At 38.7% G+C, this 25,856-nt stretch overlaps 1 protein-coding gene across 2 annotated transcripts in view; it reads left to right on the forward strand.

Moving 5' to 3' along the window:
- The first annotated feature begins 18,066 nt into the window (after positions 1-18,066).
- IL16 (interleukin 16) overlaps positions 18,067-25,856 on the forward strand; it is a 29,575-nt gene continuing 21,785 nt past the window's right edge. For both annotated transcript variants that reach the window (XM_088063103.1, XM_088063104.1), the window contains exons 1-2: positions 18,067-18,116; positions 22,209-22,614. In XM_088063103.1, the coding sequence (XP_087919229.1) occupies positions 18,067-18,116; positions 22,209-22,614 (456 nt within the window). The remainder of the gene's footprint in view (positions 18,117-22,208; positions 22,615-25,856) is intronic.

A 25,856-nucleotide genomic window follows, 5' to 3' on the forward strand; every position in this document is an offset into this window, starting at 1 on the left:
CTCAGAGAGCTAATTTCCCAACATCTGTTAAATGCTGCTTCATACAATACATCAAAACAAAACTAAACAGACCATCCAGTTGGAGGCCAGCTAGAATATATGTTTCTAGAATGCTGGTCTTGTTTTAATCATAGCCTTCTTGGGGCAGGGACCATATCTTCATCTTTATTTTTTTTTTCCAAATACAAAGAAATACAGCAGAGAAGCTCAGTAAGTAATAGCATAAAGCTGTCATTAAAAGTGTTTTTAAGATGGCAGGAAACTGAAGTAAACCTTGTGCAAATAACCAGAGATATGGGCATATGAAATATGCACATAAAGTGCCAAGCAGTGCCAAGTAGCAAACTTTTAGTGTGAGATATGAAGATTCAGCTGCCCAAGTAATTCTGATGCTGGTAGGAGTTGCTAGGAGAAGATCCCACAAACCACAGTGCCGTCCCTGTGGGTCTGACAAACCCACAGAGGGGAATAAGAATTATCCATGATAGTATTTATTTTATGCATATATTTAGTTTTTTAATTATATGGCATGCTAGTTAAAAATACCTAACCAACTCTCAGCACAAGTCCTATTTGCAAAAGAGACACCAGGTCTGAAAAACTGAAGAGCTGTTTCTTCAGTTTGTTCATGTTGAAATTGTCAGGAATTATGTTGTACATACCTTTGGAGATCTTAGACTAAGAAGATGATTTTCAAAAATTCAGTTTAGATGTTCCTGAAAATATTACCTGTACAATTTATAAAGATATTAAATTCCTAAGCAAAATGAAAGAAAGAAAAGAAATGCATAAGCAAAGCATTGAACTGAAGTCTGAACTACCTTTCCTTTATATTCAAATCTCTTACAACTCCTAAAATGCTAATAACTGTGGGCAATTGTTTTAGGGTCTCTAAAAGATCAAACACAGAGGTTTGTGAAATCCATGTCAGACAGAAATGTCTATCCTTCCTCACTGGTTTCCTACTGCTCTGCTTGCTTGGACTTTCTGCCTCTTCCATATCCTGAAGAAACAACTGAGCAATTGTTTGGGGAAAAGTTTAAGGTTCATCAGCTTTTCCGGTCTTTTTGCTGACAATTTTGGCAGCATCAGTTTAGCCAGAACACCCAAGATGTACTCCAGTCTCAAAAATAACCAGTGAATGTAACTGTGCCATGAAAATAAACACATACAGAGAAATATAAACGATTTGCTGCTATATACACATACACACTCTGGGAACCTTTATGCTAACATGGAAATCACATCCAGTTCAGCATATGCAGGAGAACAATCTTTCCTCCTACAGGAGAATTATCTGGTTTCTTTTGAAACTACCTGAAGTAATTAGTACTTTCTGTGTAACCCATAGTGGTCAGGGACATATTCAGGTCTGATTATGAATGGGTCAGTGGCATCACATGGTGATCCAGAGGAACACTCTAGCTACACCTAGTGTTTCATCATGCACCTTTTTTCTTATCTTTCTTCATTCTCCTTTCTGTTTTCTTCACGTGTCCTCAAATTCAGCTGACCTTGGGTTCTACTCACAGTCTTACAGAGAAACTAAAAATTTGCCTAAAGATGGCCCAGCATATTGAGCTCTGCTCTTTGTTCATTGCAAGCCAGTCAGGGTGATAATTCTCTCCAGAGCATATTGAACGGAGGACCTAGATCACTTTGTGGTCATTAATTAATAATTACAACAAAAGCAAATTTTAACCTTGTTGGCATAATTTCTGTGGTAAGTTCCTAATTTATTTTACTGTCTTTTGTGAATTTGCTGCCAAAATGGCAATTGAAATTTAGTTTTAAGACTTATTGAAACACCAGCTTTGGATCAAATCAGGAATTCTGCCAGAAGTCACCATACTGTAAGAAATACTTATGACTAATAAAACATTTTTAGTTCTTGAATCAAACTAACTTACATTATTAATTTAAGCAGGTTGCTGTGGTATTAGTTGAATGCATTTTGGGAGTCCCAAGCAGGCAGAGTTGAAACCATCAGCATTCAAACTCTTGGATAGTATGGGAGGTTTGAAAGGCAAGTAAAGAATGCCTCCTGCTTTGTTGCCTTGGGAGGGAAAGCCAATCAGGATGAAAGGGAAGGGCTGAGTATGAAACTACAAATCTTAGAGTCTTAGTGCAGTTAGCTCTGGCCTGGCAAGCCCTTGAAGAGAGAAGTCAGCCATGCTAATCACCTAGACAAGCATCAGGGGATGAGACAGCCACCCACAGCTTCATGGCATTACAAATTCATGTTTATCCCTGCTGTGAAGTAGAATGTCTAATAATAATTACAAATATGGGGGCTGGGCTGATTTCTTACATAGATGGTGAACTGCTGTAGCTCAGGTAAGGAGCAGTAGTTAACTTTGTCTTTTGTCTTTATGGCAGCACTGGAGCTCAGTGATCACGGTAGAGGTAAAAAACAGAGAGCAGCCAAGCCAAAAATCCCCTCTGCTTGAGCTTTATATCTCCAGTCACTGTTTCAAAGGAAGACAAACCTCTTTCCATTTCTGTCACAGGTAATGGTGTTCTGCTCTGCACTTCCTCATGTGTGCATCATGCACCCACTCTTCCCTCATTTACTAGATCTGTGTATCACTACCCCTACTGGCCATAGTTCTTTCATAAAGGTAGACAGAAGTAGATTGCAGATGTTTATTAGGTGCTAATAAGAAAAGCAAAGAAATATTACAAAGAGTTTTTTTTCATTGTTCTTAACTATGTTGGCATTCCAAAGTTTTCCATAAAATATGTCTGCATATACTTGCTCTCAAATGGCACTAAATTCCAAATTAATCAAATTAGTAACTTGGATTATCAGTTTATCTAGATGCAAGTTCCCTGGATCTTGTCTTTTTCTCCACATTTCTTTTTCAGAAACAAATTTCAATTTGTTTAAAAAGAATGCATGTAGCTATCTCAATAATAATTACATGGCCCCTGTATGGCATCACATGCATGACCTTTGATATAACAGAGCTTATTGTTCTCATTGCTTGTCGAAATTTTTGGTGCTTCCAGAAGTACATGAAATTCAAAATTTTTATCTGCCCCTTGCTAATAAATATCTAACCATATATCAAGTGATTGATATATGCCATATATACAAGCCATGTTGGGTGGTTATGGAATTTTGCCTGTAAGTGCTAACTGATTTTAAACAGTGCCACACTTGGGAACTACTGAATGGTTCCTTCTGAACACTGGGCTTTATACAGCATTCAGAAACACCAACACAAATTCCTGCTTCCTATGAAATTAGCTTAACAAGGATTTGGGGAGTAACCATTTGCACTCCACAGTTGATGTGTGCGACCTTTCCATCCAAGCAATTATTTCTGAGAACAGAATGTTCATTCATCACGGAAAGAATTGAGGCAAAGTCAATTTATACCACACATTTGCTTAGTTACATGACACAACCATTTGCTGTTTGGTTTTACAACTTAAGCACTACGTATAATCCAACAAGTGGTGAAGGTTTTTTGATCAGCCTATGTAATCTATAACAATCTTAAGTTTTCTGCAATAATATCAGGTCATTGTTATAAGAAAGTATGTCAGAGTTGGTATAAATGCCCAATAATAATTTTTCAAATATATTTGAAGGTGTTCTACAGACGAGAATTTTTTGTCATGCCAGGGTAAGTCAGCAATTTTTGCAAATGAGCAGTGTAATTAAGCAAGAACAATTTTCCTGTCCGTCCTGAAGAGAGTATTCATAACCTGGAATTCTATGTGCTTCAACGTAACAGCATGCTTGGCTATGATAAATTCCCTGAGGGTGGGACAATGAAGTTGAAACTGAAATGATAAGCAATAAAAGAGTTCTTAAAGAGTTCAGAAAACACATCCATGAAACCAAATTTACAGAGAAAGAGAAGAACACAAACTAAAGCTCTTCAAAATATATTCAAACTTGCAGAACTACCTCTCCCTGGGGAGAATCCAATATGATATTAAGCTTCTGTAGGTGAACCTACATTAGTTTCCCCACAGAAATAAAAAAATATCATTACCATTTAGTAAATATTTAAATATTTAGACAAATATAGCCACAATTGCATTCTTCAGTAACAGTCTAAAAAGTTTTGGGTTGGTAGGTTCTCTCTTGTTCATTGAAGCTAAAATGTTTGCTTGAAAGAGCATTTTAGAGATCAAGGAGGATTGACCTTTGCCACAGTTAAAACCAGTTTGTCTCACACAGTTCCTGTTACTGCAAAAAATATACTATTTTATGATAAAACCACTGGTTATGGAATAAAAGTGTATTGGGTTTAAGTCTCACATTTCATTAAGCTACATAACATTCGCATGTTGACAATCAGGACAACACACAGTAAGTTAAAATTAAGATCTACACTTAGGTAAAGAAAACAAACCATTAGTGAGGTGAATTAATTTCACCTGATCTCACCAATTACTACCTTGCATTCTTCCAGTACAGAACATTAATGCAAAACATGAATGACTGAGCAGACTTTTGAAAAGATAGTTAAACCAAAATGTAACACCCAAAATTGATTATGAGGGTATTAAATGTTGAGATTAGATTAGCCACTTTGCCAAAACCAGTATATCACTGCCGTGGTAAATTACATAGAGCAGAATAAGCATTCCAGGAAGTGCTAATTACCTTAATGATGAACTTTTATGTAATCATATTTCTGATTCAAATGGATCTGCCTTCACATTCCAGTGCTCTGAATTCTGCCTCATGTTAGTATGTACGCAAACTGCAAAGACATCACATTGCAACAATCTGCTGGAAGAAAATGAAACAAATTGTTTAGTCTCTCACTGCAAAACACACTCCTCAGACTTATAATGGTATTCTGAACTCTTCCCACCTTGTTACCATCTGTGCTAAAATGAGTGGATGCCAGAACTGGACATGGAGTGCTCGTTTAATGCTTTATTCAGTAGTAAGGATCCTGTTCTTTCTTGATGCTTTTTGGCTCTTGCATTCATTTTCAAGGCTGCATCCAAGACCTCTGTGAGGGTGGGTGGGCTGGGGATAGCTGAAGAAAAGAGTTCCATCCTCAAACCCCACTCCTGTTCTCATTTCTCTTTGCTTGAGCAGTTTGAGAGCAGAACAAGCTGTTCCACTGCAGCCAAGGAGGCAGGGAGGGGAAGATGGAGAAGTGACATTTGGTGCACAAAAGAGCAGGCTTGGGCTCAGTAGGCTGCCTAAGAGCACCTGGGAGCTGCTTTTCTGAATTCAGTTGTGAGAGGATTACTCCACGCTGCTCTGGAGAGATTGAAAGAGACTTGCAAACTGAGATTTGATTTCCTCTGTCCTGCCATTCTGCTCCTCTAGGTAAACTCTGGCTTTGACTTTAGCTACTCTGGCTGTATTTATCCCTATATAACACATTAACAGCCAATTGCCATTAAATTCTTTAATAAAGACATCAGAATAATGGATAAAAGTATAATTTTAGAGGTATAATTAGGTGTTTATTTTAAATGTCATAAAATTCCGAAGGGTAAAGAATAGCAGAGGACTAAGAAATATATTATGACTCAGAAAGTTGTGAAGACTAAACAAAAAAAATACAAGTTAATGGTTATTTTGAGCTGGGAAGGATATTAACTAGAGGAGATCCTAAGACCTACACCAAAACTGGGGTTAATTTAATCTATTTGCTACTCATCTGGAAAGCACGTATGCAGTATCAGAGACAGCATAACTTGGAATTATGTGATCTTTTAGAAAAGCCAAGACTTAGAAAAACCCCAACAGCAAACAAAACAAAACAAAAACCTAAAAGAAGGGAGCAAAAAAGATGGTAGCTGATATTTAGTGTAGGCAAGCATGAGGTAATGTGTACTAAAAGGAACAATTTGAACTACTCATATACACTTGATGGTTTGCAAAATCACTCAAGAAAAAGATCTAGGCGTTACTGCAGACAGCTTAATGGAAACTTCTACTCAGGGCACAGTAATGGTCAAAAAAAGCAAACAAAATGTCAGCCTATATTAAAGATGGATTGAAGAATAATACTGGAAAGAACAACAATGCCACCAAATTCATCAACAAAGTATTCTTCATCTTAAGATCAGGATATTTTGCTTTCTTTATATGAAAAGAAATGGGAATAGCCTAAAAAAAAATTAAATATTATTTAGGGACATTGATAAACTATAAAGTCAAAGATATTTAAAGGGTATCAGAATTATGACATCCTTTAAACTAAGGGTTGGGTTTTTTTTTAAAGAACTTCCCTGTTTCTCAGTTCCTGAGTTTGCAAAAAATGTTAGCAGGAGCATGTCTGTCCCTTTGTCATATCTTCTGAGATAAGTGACCTACAGACTGTGGATGAGCTTCTTTTGAGAACAAAGCCTGATTATAATTTCCATGCTGCTTTAGAGAAAAATGGAAAGGATCATTTCCTCACAGACCCTCTCTGCTCTTCCAAGCCCAATCTGCAGAGCCCAGTCCAGTGCTGGCCCTTATCCAGCTTAGGCTCATGCCTACACCCAGCACCTTGTGTTCTGTCCTTACCCACTTGCTCAAATCCAGCTAGCACCCTAACCTGAATTCTTTCCTCCTTTAATCCCTCCCTTTCCCTCAACCCTTGCGCTTAGGTACTCAAACTACCCTCTGCTGCTTCCACAGTCTCACACCAGTTATCCCTCTGCTCCCCCTGTGGCTTTTTAGCCCACCTCCCCCTCCTGCAGGCACATACCCAGCTTGGTTCCCTTGGTGTGTGCTGCCAGGATTATCAGCACTGTCAGCCCCCCAGGAATTCCCTCCCCTGCAGTACCTACAGGAACTTCCCAGGCTTTGCAGACCCCCAACAGAAGCCCATGCTGCTGTTAATGTTATCTATTACTATTCACAGTAAACAAGAAAAACTAAAACCAGAGGTTAATTCACAGCAGACAAACACCCCCTTCTCCCCATGCACACCACCCACCTTGGGGCTTTACCATGCCTCAGTGCATAAATTGCTTAGAAATTAATTAAGGCAGGAGATTTCTCTCCTATTTACGTGACAGGCCAAGTTGAAAGCTGACCTGTGGATTAAGGACAATGATATACACCAACCTCTGTGGTTCCTAGGGTAGAGTGCCTGCTATAAATAGATGTTAGAATTGTAAATTTAACATTGTTTAGTCTGAGGATAAGTGAGGAAAATGGGAAACTCATTTTCTCAGCAGTAGCAGGGTGTGGAGTGTTGTTTTCTGCTGAGGATTATTTTTATTTTTATTACTAAACTCTTGAGAGCCTAGAGATGTCACAAGGTCCTTTTGCTGTTCTGGGCTGTGAAACCAGGAGAGGAAAATATGAACTTACGCAGTTTTATATAACTTACAAATGTGTTTAGCATTTTCTGTGACAGTGAAGGCAGTCAGAAAGTTTAACTGTTTCCTTTGTGAACTTTATTTTGTTTTTCTGGAAGTTTGATCTGTTTCAGAGCAGGGGCAGGACATTTTTCTACATAAGCAAAATAATGTCTAATTACAATAAAAAGGGGAGGAAGAAAAAAAAATCTGAAGTTGTGCTGCGCTGTGAAATGGCATTATTACCTCTCTAACAGGACACATATGGAATAGTAGTGTGCACATAGGCCTGAGAGCCAGGAATAAATCAGTGCTAGTCTAGACATGCTGATTCCAGCTGTGGTCCTAAAACAAGCTATTAGGGCTAGAACCTGACTAATTCTAATGTCCATCTGGAGATGATGGTGAATGGAGGCAGAGTAACTGTCCCATCAGAGCTGTTGGGAGAACAAGGGCTCACTGTAACCCCTTCTGTCTAACTGGATCCACAGGCAGTATCAGAAATCAGGGTGGTACATCCTATGGAATAGTGCCTTATCACATAGCCCCATTCTCTGCATTATAGAAAAAGAAGCAGAGGAAATGTCTTCATTTAATCCTGTTTTCCATTTCTTAGTATGGCCCTCATTTATTGTTCTCCTTATGCTTTCTCCATTGTGGTTATAATTAATGTGGTTCACTAAGATAGAAAGCCTATGTACTATCTATTTAGGGTGATTACCTCACTAAAGGACCTAAATAAATATTGATACAATTCCAGAGAGGAAGGCACTACCCTTACAAAATACCTCCTCTCTCGTTCTGCCTCCCCTCAAACAATTACTTCATCTCCATTGATCTCATATGAATAAATAACATTTGCACCTCCTTTACTGTTATCTTATTTTGACACAGCAAAGGGATCCTAGTTTGTCTGTTTGCTGTAGGCTGAATTCTGCCATACTCAGACAAAACTCTTCCCTCCACTACACAGACTTTATTCATCAAAGAAAAACCACCCAAAGCCCTTGCAGACCTTATGAAAGACGTTTTCACTCACTTGGGTTAAATGAGCACTGTGTGTTTTCTTTCTTCCTTTTTTTTTTTTTTTTTTTTTTTTTCCTGGGGGTGGCGTAAAAAAGTAATAAATGAATCATTTCAACTTTGGGCAAGAAGTTTAGGTGTTGTATTTGTACCATGCAACTACATAAACACAGAAGGAGCCAGTTAACCAATGCATGGCAGGAATGAGAAGCAATGAGATGATCTAAAACATTTTAACACTTTTTCCATATATTAGCACTCGGACTAGTTGTGTTTTGCTTTCTTACAACAGACACAAGTCAGTAAAAGTCCAAAAGGAAAGTCTGAGGTTTTATATTTCTGTTTGTGGTACAGGAAAAGGGTTACGATCTCAGTGGTTGATTCAGTGAAATAACATCTCTTTTATACACATCTGCCTAGCAAGTAGGGCGGTAGTTGGAAATACCCAATCTAAAGCATTAAAGATTTGCTGGCAAATAGCAAGGCATTTTCTGCAGAGGAAAAGTTGTTATATTGAGTAGTCACTTTGAATGCTGAGGAATTACAGTCAAATATCCAAACACTGTGGAGTTACGCTGCATTTATTATTTTCTCAAGTATTTAACACACTGGCAATGGACTCTGCTGTGTATTTCATATCCAAGAAGGCATGATAATAGCAGATTTAAATAAGAAGATACTTGGCAATGTCAATGGTAAGTGGTATTTTTATAGCAAATTATTTAGGCAACATGCAGTCAGCTCTTTTTACATGTCAGTATGTATTATTTTCAACTGCTTTAATTTCAGAAATTGAAAGAGAAGAATAAGCAGATAAGAGGTATGTCACAAATTACATTTTTGTCTGTCTATTCACTGTTATCACTTTGTCTTTAAATTGTCTGAGAAATTTTAAGCAAATTATTATTGATCAATGATCAGCATTATGAATTAAACAGTATGAATTAAACAGAGATCCTCTTCATGGAAGTACCTTAATTTAGGATACTTCTGGTTTGCTGTAAAATATCTCTCCTCTTTCCCTTGATGTATATAAAAACCTGCAGAGTGGACAAGAGACCTTTGTCAGTTCACAGCTTTCTTCAGTTTTGAATTCCTCTGTATACCTGAAATATTATAAGAGACAGAAAAGAAAAAAAAAACATTTTTAACACTAAAAAATATCTCATTGTCAATTAAATTTTATAAATAAGATTAATTAATTTCAAAACTAGATGGAAAGGAGAGGATATGGGGTTTTAACTTTTATTCTTTTTTAGCTTTTTATTAGCTTTATGCTAAGTCCATATTTTTCCAGAATTTTCTCTAACCTTTCTACTCATTTCCACTGTACTGTGTAACTGAAGGCTATATTATTTGAATATTTTATTTTTCTTTAAAGAAGCAATACAGAAAAATGTATTTCTCCATGAGAACTAGATAGGGCTAGCATCTTATAATCTGAAAACAAATTTTAAAACTATTTTAAAATTAAACATTAATATGATTGTCTACTGCAGCTCCAGAGCATAGATCCAAGCAAGACATTCAAACACACTATTTACTCAAATCTCTGTATGAACTAGCCTATACAGGAAATCAGTAAATTGCTCCTGAGTCTGAGTCTCAAAGGGGATACGTATTTGTTTTGTCATATATTATAAATAACATCTGTAGACTTGAAACCTTGCCAGCATTATTAATGCAGGGTTCACTAAATGGTATCCTTTATTTTGCACCTCATTAGTAACAGATTCAAGCAGAGCCCACAGAACGAGGTGCAGGCTGGTGTAGCACAGGGGTGCTGGTGCTGTGCTGCCCATCCTGCCAGTGCAGCCTGGCTTGGTGGAGCTGGGGCACCCTGATTTGGGCACTCAGCTCCTGGCCAGCACAGCCTTGGGACATGCAGTGCCTGCAGCGGCTTTGCCTCTGCAGGGGGATTGCTCCCAGGGTGGAGGTGGGGACAAAACACTCCCGTCTTCCCCCACTGTCCCTGGGAACAGGTGACATAAAGCTCTGGGGCTGTCAAATGCCTCAATTTATGCTGAAGGACAGACCTGGCAGGTGGTGGCCTCTTTGTGGATTTTACCGCTCCTTGCTCTTAGAGAGCACCAGGGATGTGATCCGCTGCTTTATCTGCCTCCTGCTGTTTTAATAGTTCTGCTCTCTGTATTACAGCATGGCACATACTGCATGCCTTATCAAATGGAATAAGCTTTGTATCAACAGATTCTGCTTAATAGGAGATGGGTTTCAAGGATATTATTACTCAACAACAGCAAATTCTTGTTGTTTTCTAAGAGTAGTTGTTAATTATTTTGTCCATTGTCCCATGAAAAAAAAACCAACAACAAACATTTAATTATCTTCCAGTACTTTTCATCAGAGAAATTCTCACTCCACATGCCCAGAGAAGAAGGTGACCACAAGGCCATAGCCCTCTTTCTTTGATGAGGACAAGGATTCAGAAGTGAGGGAAAGCAAACCTTGGGTCAAACCAGCAGGTCACCATCAGAGCTGGAAGGAGATCTCCAGACTCTATTAGAGCATTCAGTCAAAAATGAGCTGAGGCAGATTTTTCGTGCTTTATAGTGCATTAGATACGGTTGGTAAGACTCAGCTAAGGGTAGTTTACCTCTTTGCTCAAGATTAATGCTGAGCCTAAACTGATATTGTCAAAGTCTTAACATTTTTCTGATACCAATTTTATATATTTAGGGTCCTTTCTTTAAGCCAGAAATAAGAGAAAACCCTCAACTTATGCAACCCTCAAAGGTCTAGGTATTCTTGACTGTTTATTTGAGTCGAGTCTTTAAAGTTTCAGTCAATAAATAAAAAGACAAAATTTATAAGCAGTTCAAAATGTGTTGAAATAAAAAAGAAAGAACCACAGAAAGAAAATCCTGGGTAATATTGCTGGTCATATTTTTGTCTTGGAACATGATTTTGGACAATTACTTGGGAGTTAAATCCCAAAAGAGGCTGCTTCTTTTGGGAAATCCAACTGAGACAAATAATATAGCATCAGTTCTTATAGAAATCATTATTAGGTATGCTCTGGATCAAAAATGAGCATACATAAGAAAAGGACACTGGAAATTTGACTTCCCTGAGTGCAGCTCTGTTGCAGGGTCGGGCTCATTCAGTGGCCAGATACACAAAGCCTGCTCTTAGTAGATGGCACTGTGTTGAGCCTCAGCACACACCAGCTCTTTGCATGAATCCAGCCCTTCCAGAGCATCAGTTCACAAGCCAGCTCCGTGTCTGGAGGCAGAAAGTCTGTCCCACAATCCAGGTTATAGCTGCTCTTCCATGACACCTCTCACTCCGTGGTTCTGTTGATATTCATAAAAAATGCTGGGAAAGTGATCATAGGTATTCAGTGTGCCGTACAGCAATAGTCAAGCTCTTTTGGGCCAACACAGAACAAAGGCAAATGAGGACACAGTGATAAAAGAAATGGTAACTAAGCAGCATGACAATCTGTCTGAGTGTATAGCAAGTTTTCAAGACTGGTGTAATAATGTCTTTACATTCAGATTTGGTGCTTATTTTAAAAGATAAACTTTAGCTAGGGTAGGAATTATTTTAATCACTACAGGAATTACAGGTTAATGTTTTCTCTTCAACAGGTTAATCATGCTAGATAATTAGAACAACTTCTGGGCTTGAAAACTGATTCTGTAGAAAAATCAAAACCCAAGATCAGGAATCCTCAGCTGAGATCTCTCAGCCACTAGCTCTAAACTACTTAACATTAGATACTGCTCTGGAGGTGTAGGCTGATTTCAAAATGTGGAAGAAAAGTAATGTCCCACAGACGCTAAATCCTAGACTTGGTTGTGATGCTGCAGCTGACCCCAGCACCATTTATGACACCTATGACCAAGGTATCATCAGATCTCATGAAGGAGCAGAAGCATTATATTTTGTGCCTTACCAGGAACCTATTTATGTGACGGATTATACTGTTTCCCTCATGGGAAACCTGTAAAATAACCTCATTTTTCTGTCAACAGTGATGCTGGTGAGTGACGTATGTGGTGTGCACTGCGACTAAAGTCAGTGTTAAAAGCTACAGTATGGCCAGAAACCAAGACAGCTGCGCTTGGAACTTTTTACTGTTATCTTCAACACCACAAACAAAACCTGTCTGCTCAGCTTCATTCTGATTGTCACAGCCTTTGAGATAAGGTGCAGCAGATGAAATGTGAAGGGTCCTCAAGACTTTTCTAATGCAGACTTAAGAAGCAGCCTGTGTTAAGTAGCTTTGCCTCTGCCAAGCTCCAGGGATGACAAATACTCAGAAATAGCTACTGCTTAAAACTTGTGCTTGAAATGACAACTCTACAAATGTGGTAAAGTCATTTTATTCAGATACAAATATCCAAGAGAAGAGGTTGAGCAATTCATCCCCAATCCCTCACACAGCTAACTGAAAAAAAAAAAAAAAAAAAAAAGAAACAAACAAAGAAGCTCAAACCAAACCATAACAACACCCTGCAATACCTTTTCCCCTTCAAAAAACCCCCACAAACAACCCAAACTAACAAAGTTAGCCACCCAGAGAGCACCATGCATGTTATCTGTGAAATGCTGAAGGATAACAAGCCCCTGACTCTGGTGAGCCTGAGAGCAGCTGGAGCAAGTGGTGCCTGGACCAGAATGTGAAATATGGAGCAAATTCTGCCACTGGTTCTCAGGTTCACATCTAAGTATATTCACCTTTTCAGTACTTCCATTCATTCACATCTGGCTGTTCAAGGAGTAAAGAATGTGACAAAATCCAACATGGATTCACAGTAAGAGGTTATAAAAAAAGGGCAGGTCTAAATACACATTTTAACTGAACTCAGGAAAAATACAGAGAAAATTTTCATATCACTTTTTTAGGTAGAGTAAATTCAGTTTTCTTTTGCTGTTTATGGTTTTTCCTTATAAATCATAGTTAGGCTATTGATAATTCTCCTTTCATTCAGCCTAAAGGGCCCTTTATATCTGCCTACAGTTTAGGGAACTATAAATTAAAAGAAATACTAAGTCAGATGAAAAAGGAGCATTGTGTGGAAAGAAGAGGTAAAGTCACGACATTTTAAAATATTTTTTTATATTTGAATGACACCATACAGGAGAGCTCACATAATGCTTTTACTACTCTGGTGCTGTATTAAGTTATAAACTGTGTATTGGTCAATGGTTTAAAAAAAAAAAAAAAGATGGATCTTTCCTTCAGTACCAGATATTTAGCAACTTCATAGCTGACATAAATATTTAGTGTCTCTCAAAGCCCAACATAATGTCACACATAGTCTATGTACACACTATATAAATATTAAAATAACAATACAGCCCACAACTCTTGGCTGAAAGGGTACCATTCTTGCCTCATGCATCCCTCCTACAGCCAACAAACTTTACACTCATAGTGCTGTACTTTTTCAGTCACACACTCTTAACACAATCACTTACGTACATCACATGGGATACTTTTTAAAAAAAAAACATTGTATGCATAAAGTAACATATTCTTCATGGAGCTCAAGGATATGTTCTTGAGATGAGGTAAAAATACTTTTTATGGGTGTGCACATTAGACCCTCTTGCTTAGAACTATATAAGCAGTGTTTTACTGCTCATCTCTGGGGCACTGCAGCAAGAGAGGTTAGTAATGACAGAGTGGGAGTGCAAGTCATGAAACACAAATGTTTCTGGCAAGACAAGGTGTAGGAAATTTTAGTTAATTCACAGGAAAGCAATTCACTTGAAAATAGTCTAGAAGGTTGCAGAGCTGGATACCACCATAAAATAGTCGAGTAGTAAAGTTCACAGAAGGAAGTGAATTTTTTCACAAAGGATTTGAAGAAAAAGGAGTTCCAAACATGTGAAAGCAGTGTGAAGCTGGAAGCAGGGGCAGAAGTAAAAAAGATAAAATTATGCAGAAGATAGAAGATGACATCAGTACAGAGATCAGTGAGAAAAAGATTCCACAGAGATGTGAAGATCAGAATATTTTTCCTAGTACAAGAACTGAACAAATCTTAGAGGCAACAAATTTCAAATTACAAGGAAGTACATTTATATGTAACATACGAAACTCATTGCCTGTGGATACTCTTGAAATCAAAAGCTTAATGGGAGCCAGAAAAGGATAAATTACAGTTCTATTAGATAGGATTAATTTCATGTGTAGAAGGGAAAAATTATCTTTGTGCTTCCTGGCAAAAGTTAGGTACTAAGTAATGAAAAGAATTAAAAAGAGATTTGACATTCACTGTGCAATACTTATCCAAGATGGGGCAGCTGTAACTTCTGCTGAAACAAGAGTATCATACCATATTATATCATCATTTAATATCATATCATATATTGACATGTCCAAGCATTTTGGAATAATATACATAACCCCATAATGCCAGTCTACTCTACCAACAAAGTACTCAGAAACTCTTCCTGAAAGCAAGCTCTGTCTTGATGATTTTTTTTTAAGTTAATCCCTTTAAAACAATTGCTACCAGTTATTGCTGGAGAAGGTTACTGGATTAGCTGGGCTAATATGGTGACTCAACACGCCATGTAGCCATGTTTTCATGGACGGAAAGGCAGTGTGAAAGTCATGAAAACAAAGAGATGACTTTGGTTTAGATCCAGCCTGGTTTAGAAGCAATGAGGGGATGGATTGTCTGTGCAACATAACTGTAGTCTGGAATATGGCAAATGTGAAAATTGTGGCTGCATTTAAGGCAAAAATAAATTACCAGTTTGCTGAACAATGTAAGGATAGGACAAAAACTTGAACACTCCAAACTATTGGCTTTCTTTCATATTAAGGCAAGCAGTATTTGGGGCTGGGTGGAGATCAGGACTGAAGCTGTTCCATCATTACCTACATCTGCTTTGCCCAGTACTTGTTTAAATTTATACATTCCTTTTTGGAAAAGGTTATCACCAGTAGCAACAGGAAAAATATTTAGTAGTGAATAGTCTGCATATTTGTCCTCTAGAACCCAAACCTGTGCATATGGAAAATAATTTGGAGAAAAGAGGAATCAGCTCCTGTATCTGTTATAGTTCCAGACACATCCTGATTTTAGTCATTCTTCAAAGAGAAGAATTGCCATAATTATTAAGTTCAGCAGCTCTTCTCTTTCCTTTACCCACTGCCAATAGACACTAAGTGCAGACATCTGAGGAGTTATTCCATCTTATGGTAACTATCCCATGGCAGGACTATCACTCTATCTGTAAACTGCATTGTTTGACTTTCATTCTGGAGCAGGAGTTGCTTCCCCCTCTGCATGTTATTCCCTTTATCTACAGATATATATTTTCATCAATTCAACTCTTGAGGTGAAATCTCTGTCTGATTGAAATCAAACAGCTAACTTCAAAGTGTTCATAATTTCTGCTGCCTTCTTGTTCCACACATTCATTATGCTTTATATTTTAAGTATTTCCTTTTATTTGTTTGAACACTCTTCATTTTACTGCATTCTTTTGTTGTCCCTCACATGAGAAGGAAGTAAGGAAACCACACTCATTTGCCTTATATTTCCTATTATCTCACAAACTTTTATCAATGCAGTTCATTTCTGCATAGGAGAGTCCACATAATTTCAATCTTTTAATACAAAATTCCAGCCTCTGATCAGTGTTCATTGCCCTTTTCCTGCTACAATACCTTTGAGCTAAGTAATGAAGATTGACCACAGTATCCAATATCAAAGCATACCATTAATGCAACAAGGCAGGCACAGTAGAGGTTCTCTCTCTCTCTCCTTTTCCTCATGGCTTCTAAAAACCTGCTTTTCTGTTCACCACTGGGCACTGAACAATTACTGTACAGAGGAGATGGAAAAAACTGCAAAAGGTTGAAGTAAAGCAACATGAAAAAACAGCCCCTCCTTGTGATATTTATGTTTCTGCTGCTGGCCCTGGCAGAGGTCCAGGCTTGGAATGAACAAAACTCCCAGTGGCGTAGGGACGACATTATTCAGCCCCTAGTCAGGAAGTGCAAAAGCATGTGACAATGGGAAGAAATAAAGCAAGCTTTCCAATGTTTTTGAGCTTCCAGCTCAATCAGCTTGGATCAGAACTCAGGGATGGTTGATATTTTGTATGAATGAGTTCTCTATTGCTAAACAAAAACATATGTGTGCTGTAGTGAAAGACAGTAAAGTGGTAAACAGTCTGTATGGCTTTGCTTCCATTTCTTTTTTACAGCACTAGCACTACATACAAAACCCCATTTTATGTACAAGGCCACTGTCCTCTCTCTTTAAATAGTGACAAACTCTTTCCCAAAATACAAAGTCAGCTCCCTAGGTGTCCTTCTTTCCAGGAAAGTTACCTCATAATTATTGATCAGTACTTAGTGCCAAGGCTTGGTTCTTCTGAAAGAGTTGGGTAATGTTCCATGTAATTTGTTAACCAGTGAGTCAGGTAGAAACTGTGTCCTTTAGAGAAGATTTCCTTTGGAGAATAATTATCCCAAAAGTTTAGATGTTAGGAAAATAATGTTAAATTTTCTTGATAAACGTTTAAAATACAGAATGCCCACAATTGTATTATCAAGGACAGAGTTTTCCAGGACTCCTGTAGACACTGTACAGAGCACAGATTTCATTTTCTCTTTTTCTCACAGAATGAGAGTCATTCTCATGGGACAGATATTTGTCTTTACAGTCCATGCTTTACCTAGAAGCCATAGGATCACTAAAATGAGCCCCTATTTGTGCAATATTTAAAACCTCTTCTATAATTCCTCTCCCTCTTTTGCAAGGTTAATGACAGAGCAATAAAAAAAAGACAGAACCTTCAAGACACAGAACATAGAGGGCAGCAGGTGTCTAAGCACTCTCATGTTGACCATTTCCATGACCAGACAGGGCCAGGTTTATGCTTACATTTTCCTGAAAAGCATGAGATTTATGGTTTGTGAGAACACTCTAAAGAGGCCTAACTATTTCAAGAAACTAACATTAACTGTTTCAGATACAATGTTTTCTTTTATGTTTTTTTTTTTTCAAATTAACAAATACCCGTATGAATCTTATCACACAAATTCATTGAGAGCAAGCAGCTTACTGCAGCAAGATTGTTATCCATCTGTCTGAGCACAACTGAGGATCAACAGCTGGGGATTGACATGATCTGTGTGATAAACAACAACTTTCTGAGTCCTTGATCAGGTGGGATCACAAAGTTGCAGATAGCCCAGTCTCCTCAGTTTCCCCTAGTCTTCCCCTAGGGGAAAGTATTTAAGAACTGGTAGGTTAAAGAGACTGTGTTCATGGTGAACCATACAGGGGTCTGGCATTCAAAAGTGGCACCTATTATGTTTTTCTCCTGGAGCAGAATTTGTCTAGGACAGTCTTACTAGCCTAATGTTAAAATATCAGATGAAAAATACAAGAAACATGCCTGGCATCTCAGCCTCAGCCTTCACTGGATTGGCACAGACTCTGCTGTTGCCCCAGCTCCCCTCAGGTAGGTTTAACATGCCTGTACCCCATCAGTCCTTGGACCAGAGAGCAATGGGTGAAAACAAATTATAAACTCCTTAAATGGTCCTGCCATCTCTGGGTAGCTGGGAGCCTGCTGGAAACAGCTTCCCCAATGCTGCATCCCATTTCTTTTGTTTATCTAGCCTTGCTGACATTTTCTTCAATTAGGAAACAATAGCTCCGTTCCAATGTACTGAGCAGAATTACTGAAACTGAGTCACGTGGCACCAGGAGAGTGTGTTTTCAATTATTCACTCTGTCTTTTTTTGCCAGGCCTATGAAGAAGAACAGCCTTCTGCAGGAGTCAGGTTTGTCTGCCTCGTTGTTGTAAGTTCCTCCTTTTGAATTTTTATTTTACCATTAGGGTTTTTTTAATTATAATTTTTTATTTCAACTCTCTGAGAGTTTCTTACTCTCTATTAGAAAACTTCAAAACCTTTAGCTCTTACTACTATGGAGAAACCCTAGACATCTGCAATAGTTCAGTGCTAATAGTACTGCTCAGTAATGAATCTGAGTAAGATCACAAGATCTAGATTAAATTAAGATGCAAGATCTAGATTAAAAGAGGATGCTGCTAGCACTTGTTAATGTAAAACTCATATTGTTCTTGCTAGTAAAGTCCTGTCTTTCCTACTGCCTGGTTACTAGCAGAGCATTCACATTCAATCTGGGAGCTACACCAGATTATTTGTATCTTGTAAATGCTTGGTTTAATATCCAACCAAAAATTTGAACCAAATGGCCACAGCTCAGATTGTGTATTTTGTTTGCAGAAGACAGACTGAGTTTGGGCTTTTAAGATTTAAAGCTGGAAAAATAAAGCTTGGGAAAAAAAAAAAAAAAAGAAACAGAGAAGGAACATTTGGTTTGTATTACAAACCACAGACAGCTTCCATCAAGCAAGCTGGAGGTATAAGAATGGCAGAAGAAAATGACAAGCAGTGAGTGCACTGGAGAAAAAGATGAATGGTTTGAATAATTGACTTTGAAGTAATTGTTCATGCCATCAATATCTCAAATTAAATTTGGTGGAAGATGGCAATGAATCATAAAGTTTCTCTGGCACTTGTGATATTGTAGGCTGTGTAAAATAACATTTCTGGATATTTTTATTGGAAAACTTATAGATTATGTTTTTGGTGCCTCTTATATTTCTGTCACTTATGCAACACTGAATCAGCAGCTGTGGAAAGAATGTTGCCTTAGTTAGGACTTGTGATCTAATACTTATATATATTATATAGCAAGAGCAAGTATTTAACTGGAAGTCTTCAGGTCTAGCGGGTTCATTTTCACATCAGCCTCTCTCTCCCTGTGAGATTAGGTAAGTCATTCAGGGTTAAACTTGGTCTTTGAGTGGATGGAGCTCTCATGGGGGCTGGGGAGGAGGAAACAGCTGATGGAGCAAGGCAAAGAGTTCTCTCTGCATAACATAAAATTCCTCAGGAGCATTACAGGGGGATGGGAAAGCAGAATGCACTTAGACCCGTGTTTCCTTCACTGTTTTAACAGGTGCTTCTATGCATCCCTGCATCCCAGATGTTAACAGAGCCAGAGAGGCACTTCTTGGACATTTAGTACTGATGGCTGTTCTCCCTTCTTAAGCTCAACAGCTTCAGGCAGGGCAAGAAAGGATTTCATTCTAGCATACCAGTGTGCAAAGAGCTGTATTCTGACAATTAAGCTATCAAGTCCTCTGCTTATCCAAATTCTTAATAGCTCTTTTTAAATTCTTCCTCTTTGAGAAAAGCAAGAATGTGTTTAATGTTTGTACAAAATTGAAATATTTGAATGAAAAGTGTTCTTTCTTTTAGTTTCCCCACATAGGCAGGATTGTTTAGGTCTGATTGTGCAGCTTGGGTACATTTGTGATGGTGTTACCAGTGTCTAATAGCAATGGCCAGTATCACAGAAGGAGCACTGATCCCTGTGGCAGATTTTCAAGTGATGCACACTCCACTCACCTCCAGGTCTGTTGCTTCCTACCCAGGTGCTGAGTAGAGACTTGCAGAAATTACCTTCACCCCAGCCATCCTTTTTCAACTCCACATTCTGGTCTAATGGGCCAGATTGCATTTTTGCCTTCATTTAAACATAAAGAAAACACATAATAGGCTTTAACAAGATTAATTTTCAAATAGTGGAGATGCTAACAGGGATTTCTGAGTTCAAAAATTTTGTTCATGTATATGATGGCAGACTAGAGCTTTAGGCTTATCAAAACATTAAAAAGTGCATTTTTTAAAAGTCACAAGCAAGATCTCCAAACCTTACATTTGTGTGCTCTGTGTCACAGGAAGAGAGCATGGCTGTGCTGCTGGGCAGTTCTCAATCACACCAAACTCGTCATTTATAAGAGAGGCTACTCTGAAAAAACGAAAAAAAGTAGAATGTCTTGTGAATTGAAGGGAATGGGGAATATGCAAGTCCAGTTTGACTCTGAAAGCTTCCCTCATGCCAGTGTCAGGGAGGCTGGGAGCCCAGTGACTTCCATTCCCCTGTTCCAATCCAGCAGGGTCAGACTCCCACAGGAGCAGAGAGGATCCCAAAGACACACAGAGAGGGGCAGAAAGCATACTGGCTTTGGGGATCTTGACATATTCTGGCTACTTTCAACCTCTGCCCTGAAATAGTGTCTTGCTAGGAAATCTCAGGAGTTCCAATAATGAGGGCATGAGTTTCTGAAGTGTTAGGGATTTTCATTTGGAAAAAGAGACATAAGGGAGTAGAGAATAACAGGACTGGTGTGATAGAAGATAAGTAATGATGGAAAGCTGTAGAAATATTACCTATCAAAAATACCAGAAAAGACTGCACAAATAAACATCCTTCTCCCTGGGACATTTCTGCTGCACCTGAAAATTGTTTTAATTTACAATTTCAAGCAAATTCAGATTCATGCTGAACTGTGGATTTCTCCAGAAATGCCATATAGTTCCCTTAGGCAGGTGCTCAGTGGCATAGTGTTTATCATCTGCTTTGGTTTTTCCTGTTTAATTGTATAAGGAAAAAAACAACAAAAACAAACCCAAGAAAAATAATCCTGCAGCTTTATTACAATGCTGACTTGGATTTGTTATCTGATTCTGGCTTGGTCTGAGTTTGTAGGCCTGTGTTTATTGTCATGGCTGAAAGGAGCCTTTAGAAAATCTCCTTCTTCCTTTCTGTATCACCAATGGAATCACTTCAGGTATAAAGTGCATATATATCTACTCAATTCTGCATAGAATCAGGGGAAAAAACAAAACCCCAAACCAAACACAACTCAGTTTAGAGCACAACGGACAAACTTTTTCTTTCAACAGGATATCTTAGAAGTGCTTTTCAAATTACATTAATTTTCAGTTTTGTATATAAAACCTACAAATTATTTATGCAAATACTTAAGTTTCAATTGGTATTTTTTCTAGAATGGCAACTTTGGTATCTGCTAGGTTCTGTGAGGAGAATAGAAACGTTTGTGTAGTAAATATGATGATAAAACTCAGGTGAGAGAGTCAAAGTAATTAAATTAGATGTTCTCTTGTTGAATTTTCATCACTGACACATACCACCAAAGCATTTCTAGAAAGCTTTTTCTGAGGGAGTTTTAATGGCTCCCCTTTGTTATCTTAAAATGCTCATTACATTGCTCATTTTACAAAAGCTCTGAATTTTGCTATATTTTGATTGTATATTTTGTTTTCCACTTTATCTTAATTTTATATGCTGAATCATGTGCTGAAAGAAACCATTTCTGTAATACGACACTTTTTGATTGATTTACTGGGGCTGTATTCCTTCATAGAATTCAAGCCCTAATCAGATATTCACTCCTTAAGTGCTTCACTGGATCTCTCTGTAACTCTTAAATGCAGTCTTAAGTGAGTTCTGGTTTGCAAAGGTGGAAGTTTTATGGCAGACTGACATTCCTTACTCTCTCAAGGCTAAGATCTACTTTTGCTAAACCACTTACAATGTGGATGTGCCAGGCAGAGAACTTAGAGTTGACAATTTGATTAATCTTCTTTGAATTATAGTGGTTTACATGAATCAAACTTCAGAAGGAGCTTCTTCTTTCCAAATAATATTAGGAGGATAGAATAATGCTTTTAAAGTATCTTCCTTTTCAATTTGGGATTTCAACATGCAAATTCAGCAGATGCCCAAAGCAAGCAGACAATTGTAGCACCACAAACATTTATTAAAAGCACTCCACTCTGCTTGGGTAACATGGCAAGAGAATGAAAAGGTGAAGGAGGATCTAGGAGAGCTCTGCACAGAAGTAGAATTAGCAAGTCATGAGATATCACGTGGCTGTTCTCAGACTGAAAGGCTCTGTTGATTTGATTTATTCATTAGGGCTTTCCAGTAGCGTAGGTTATTAAGTGGGAGAAAGTGGGGTATATTACAACTTTTATATTTCCTTTCCTGGAGGATATTTAGCACCACAGAAGCAGAGAAAATTACTGAAAGTATCATGCCACATAAATGGGAGAACGATAGAAAAAAGAACAGCAGCTCTCTGAAGATGGATCAAAAGAACAGTACTGGGAACAGGAAGTCAAGAAAGTTTCGCTCCATTTCAAGATCGCTTATACTCTGCAATGCCAAAACCAGTGATGATGGGTCAAGTCCCGACGAGAAATGCCCTGATCCCTTTGAGATCTCTACCAGCTGGGGTCAAGAGGATTTTGACTGCTGTCCCAGAACACAGGTGCCATGCACGTCAGAGGCAGAGGACAGCCCACCTGATCCTCCACGTGTGGTCACCAGCATTCTCCAGTCCAAAGCTGCAGCAAATGAGAACTGCAACAACACGAGAAGAATGTTCCTCACCAAGGTAGGCAACTCGTGCTGTGTATTGTAATGTTTCCCACTGCAGTAGCTCCTAAATGGATTAATTAATATTTCTCAGGAACTTAGGGTTCTACTTGGCTTTTTCAGAGCCTATGAGCCTGCAGTATTCAGGCTCTGCGTAAAAGGCAGAGCCTTTTAAAAATATACCGGCTTCCCTGCTGTGCTGTTGTGTTCTGCTGATGCACAATCTGCTGAAATCAGTGCCTCTAGGCCACTGTCAGTGTTCAGACAAGTACAGCTGGTGTGTTCTATCTGCAAGAGACTCTTCAGTTCAAACTATAAACCTGTCACTGTAGCGAAGCACACTTGTAGTGTGATACCATGATATCTCACAAGACATGCAAGCATGAATTATATTAATACTGTGTCAGACACAGGAGATGCACTAGGCAGATGCTCTTTCCCTTTGATTCAGGAAGAAGGTAGTGATGGCTCTAAAACTACCAGAGATGTCACATTTCCTAGAGATGTGAAAAGTCTAAGAGCCTTGTATTACAATGCTATTCTTTCATCAGCTATGTGAAACCCTAACAATCTGAACAATTTTTCAGTCTGAGCAATATATTTTAGATGGCTTTAGGAAGTTCTTTCAGTAGAGCAGCCTAATTTCTCCACTTTCTCTCTACCTTTTGCTGTGATGTGTAAAAGGGACTTTGCTGCAAGTGTCATCCTGGCACTTCCTTTTTTACGTGCCTTTTATCTGTGCAAATATGTGCTTATGTGAAAGAACTGATTCTTTCACATAGTTTTTCTTGTATATTCTCTTTTATTTTATATAAAATAGAATATATATTGGCTAAAATTAGGCATATATGTCTAAACACACAGTGGCAAAAGTGTCACTGAATCAGAATCTCCCCTTACCCTTGATAATGACCACAGCATGCCCAGCATTGTTAAGACTGCAGCAGGATGGATGCAAGGTGTTTCCACCCTTGGCAAAATCCCAGCAGGAAGACAAAACCAAACCAACTTGCTATGGCATTCTGACAGAAAACAAGACCCAAGTCCCAAAACTCACTCAAGTTCTCTGCAAAACCTTGCCAACTTTTTTGGAAACAGTCCATATGTACCCTGCTGATGTCTCTGTGAGGGAAGAAGGAGCTGGCCCCTGTGCACTCCCCCATCTTCTCTTCAAAAGTTGAAGCACTTTGGTGTGTGTCAGCTGCCACAGTCTATTTCCTTGCACATTTCCTAAGTGTGCAGGGCTCCAGTAACTGCTGTGATCCATATCCATATGCAACTACTCATTATCTTATTGCAGACTGTAAGTTTAGATCATTTGCTTTTATAGTCGGGAAGCAGCTAAAATAGGGATCTGGGGAACGGAGTAAGTCCCACAATGCCTTTGCACATATAAAATAGAACTGCTAAGGATATAAATCCACTTTTAGGCTGAAGCATCAGTGTCGCTGAAGAACATGTGTCAGATGTTGACATAAATTAGGGAGCAGCTCAGTCCCTCACAGCAGCATTTGGGTGCTTAGTGCTGCTGTAGACTATGAGTACCATTAAATTCTCACTCTAGAGCTCTCATAACAATCTAAACCTCTTCAAGTTCTACTTGCTAATCTTCCATACCTTTCAGAGTCATGGATCAATGAGTGGCTCTAAAGTCTTATCTTGGCACGCTAAGTAGGATGAACATTAGTAACAGCCGTACCAACCCTGTCCTGTGCTGCTGCTGCTGAGGCTTTCCCCCTGGAGTATGAGGGCAATGATCTCTACCTTCCATATGGAACAAGCCTGTCAGAACAATCTTCCTGTACCACATATCTTACAAAGCTTAAGCCTTCTCTCATTAAGAAGTCAAACAAGAATTTTTTCATGTCCCAGTGTAATTCTTTCTCCATTTAAATGTGACACTTCAGAAATTCATGATGTGTGACTCAGAGCTGAAGAATCCTTGTCTTTGTTCAAGAAAATTGATTCCATTCTTTCTGTGGTGTTCTTGAGGATATTCCACTATTCTTCTGCTTTCCAGCACCTCCAGCACCTCCAGCCCTGAGCGTGACTCTGAAGGTGTTAATAACTCCCACAGAACTGAATAACTTAATATTGCTGTCACAAGGAAGGAGAGAAGAATGCTTAAAAGTGCTGCATGATTTAATGCTCCCTGTGCATTTCTTCTCCAGAATAAGGGGGAACCTGTAACATCAGTACTCAAAATGCAAATTCCATTTTTTTTTCTGTTGAAAATCCTACATGCCTCTCTGAGCCATATTCTACTGACTGCAGGGGATTCACCATAAGCAATAAATGATTAGCAAATGAGTGTTTCAGGACTAAATAACAGAGGCATTTTTTTCCTTCTCTAATATTCTGTCAGCAATGAGAGCAGATGAAGAGTCTTTTAATTAATTTGGCTTCTATCACCCACTATTCACATATACTGACTATTGCTTGCTGTGTCTAGAGGCCCTGGGTTACCCAAGCATCATTTGCTCAGACGCTTTCTGAGATGAGGTGGGCTTGGTCTGGTCTCGTGGACTGCCAGCTGGTCTATGTATAAATAAGCAGATCTCCTGCACAGTTTGCTTCTCACAAAATCAGAAACTTTCACACAGCCTGAAAGAAAAGAAACCAAAGAACTGGTAAGCAGTATCTGATACCAGGAGCATAGATGCAGCAAACACTGTGGAAGATGTCTTTGATCACTTAACTGGAGTGATCTCAGACTGAAATCACTCCAGTTGTTGGAGAACTTGGCAGGAAAAGATATCAACTCCTTCAGAGAAGAGCAGGTTCTGCTGAGTGTGAGAGCTGCAAGAAGGACTTCTACTGCTCCAAGAAGCATTCCATTACATCTTCCCAACAATCCCAGAACCCTGGGAAGCACTGAGAACTGCCAGTGGGGCTGGTATCAGGGTAGAAATAGCATCTAGAATAAACTGGAATAGAAAAGGGCTGACTTCTGATGAAATAAGTATGGGAGCTAAGCTGACCTGACTGCATGGCTCTGCTTGGTTCTAGAAGCTTCTGCACCCTTTCTTCCTTTGAACCCTGACCCTCTGCTTGAAGGAGGGAATTGGAAAAAGGAAATTTTTCTCCTTTGGTCATCAGCAGAATATATTTTTATTAACTTGCCTTGATGCAAACACCAGTTAGCTGGCCCTTTGGTACCAGGACAAGTGCTATGGCAACAGACTGTAATGTCTCAAACACAAGCCCACAGGCAGGATGGAAAACCAAAGCCAAGAGAGGAGACTGCATTTATTTAGATAG

The sequence above is a fragment of the Pseudopodoces humilis genome, chromosome 16 (genome assembly GCF_049639895.1).
Source record: "Pseudopodoces humilis isolate 2021_Gansu_Grassland_sample_001 chromosome 16, ASM4963989v1, whole genome shotgun sequence".
Classification (NCBI taxonomy): Eukaryota; Metazoa; Chordata; class Aves; order Passeriformes; family Paridae; genus Pseudopodoces; species Pseudopodoces humilis.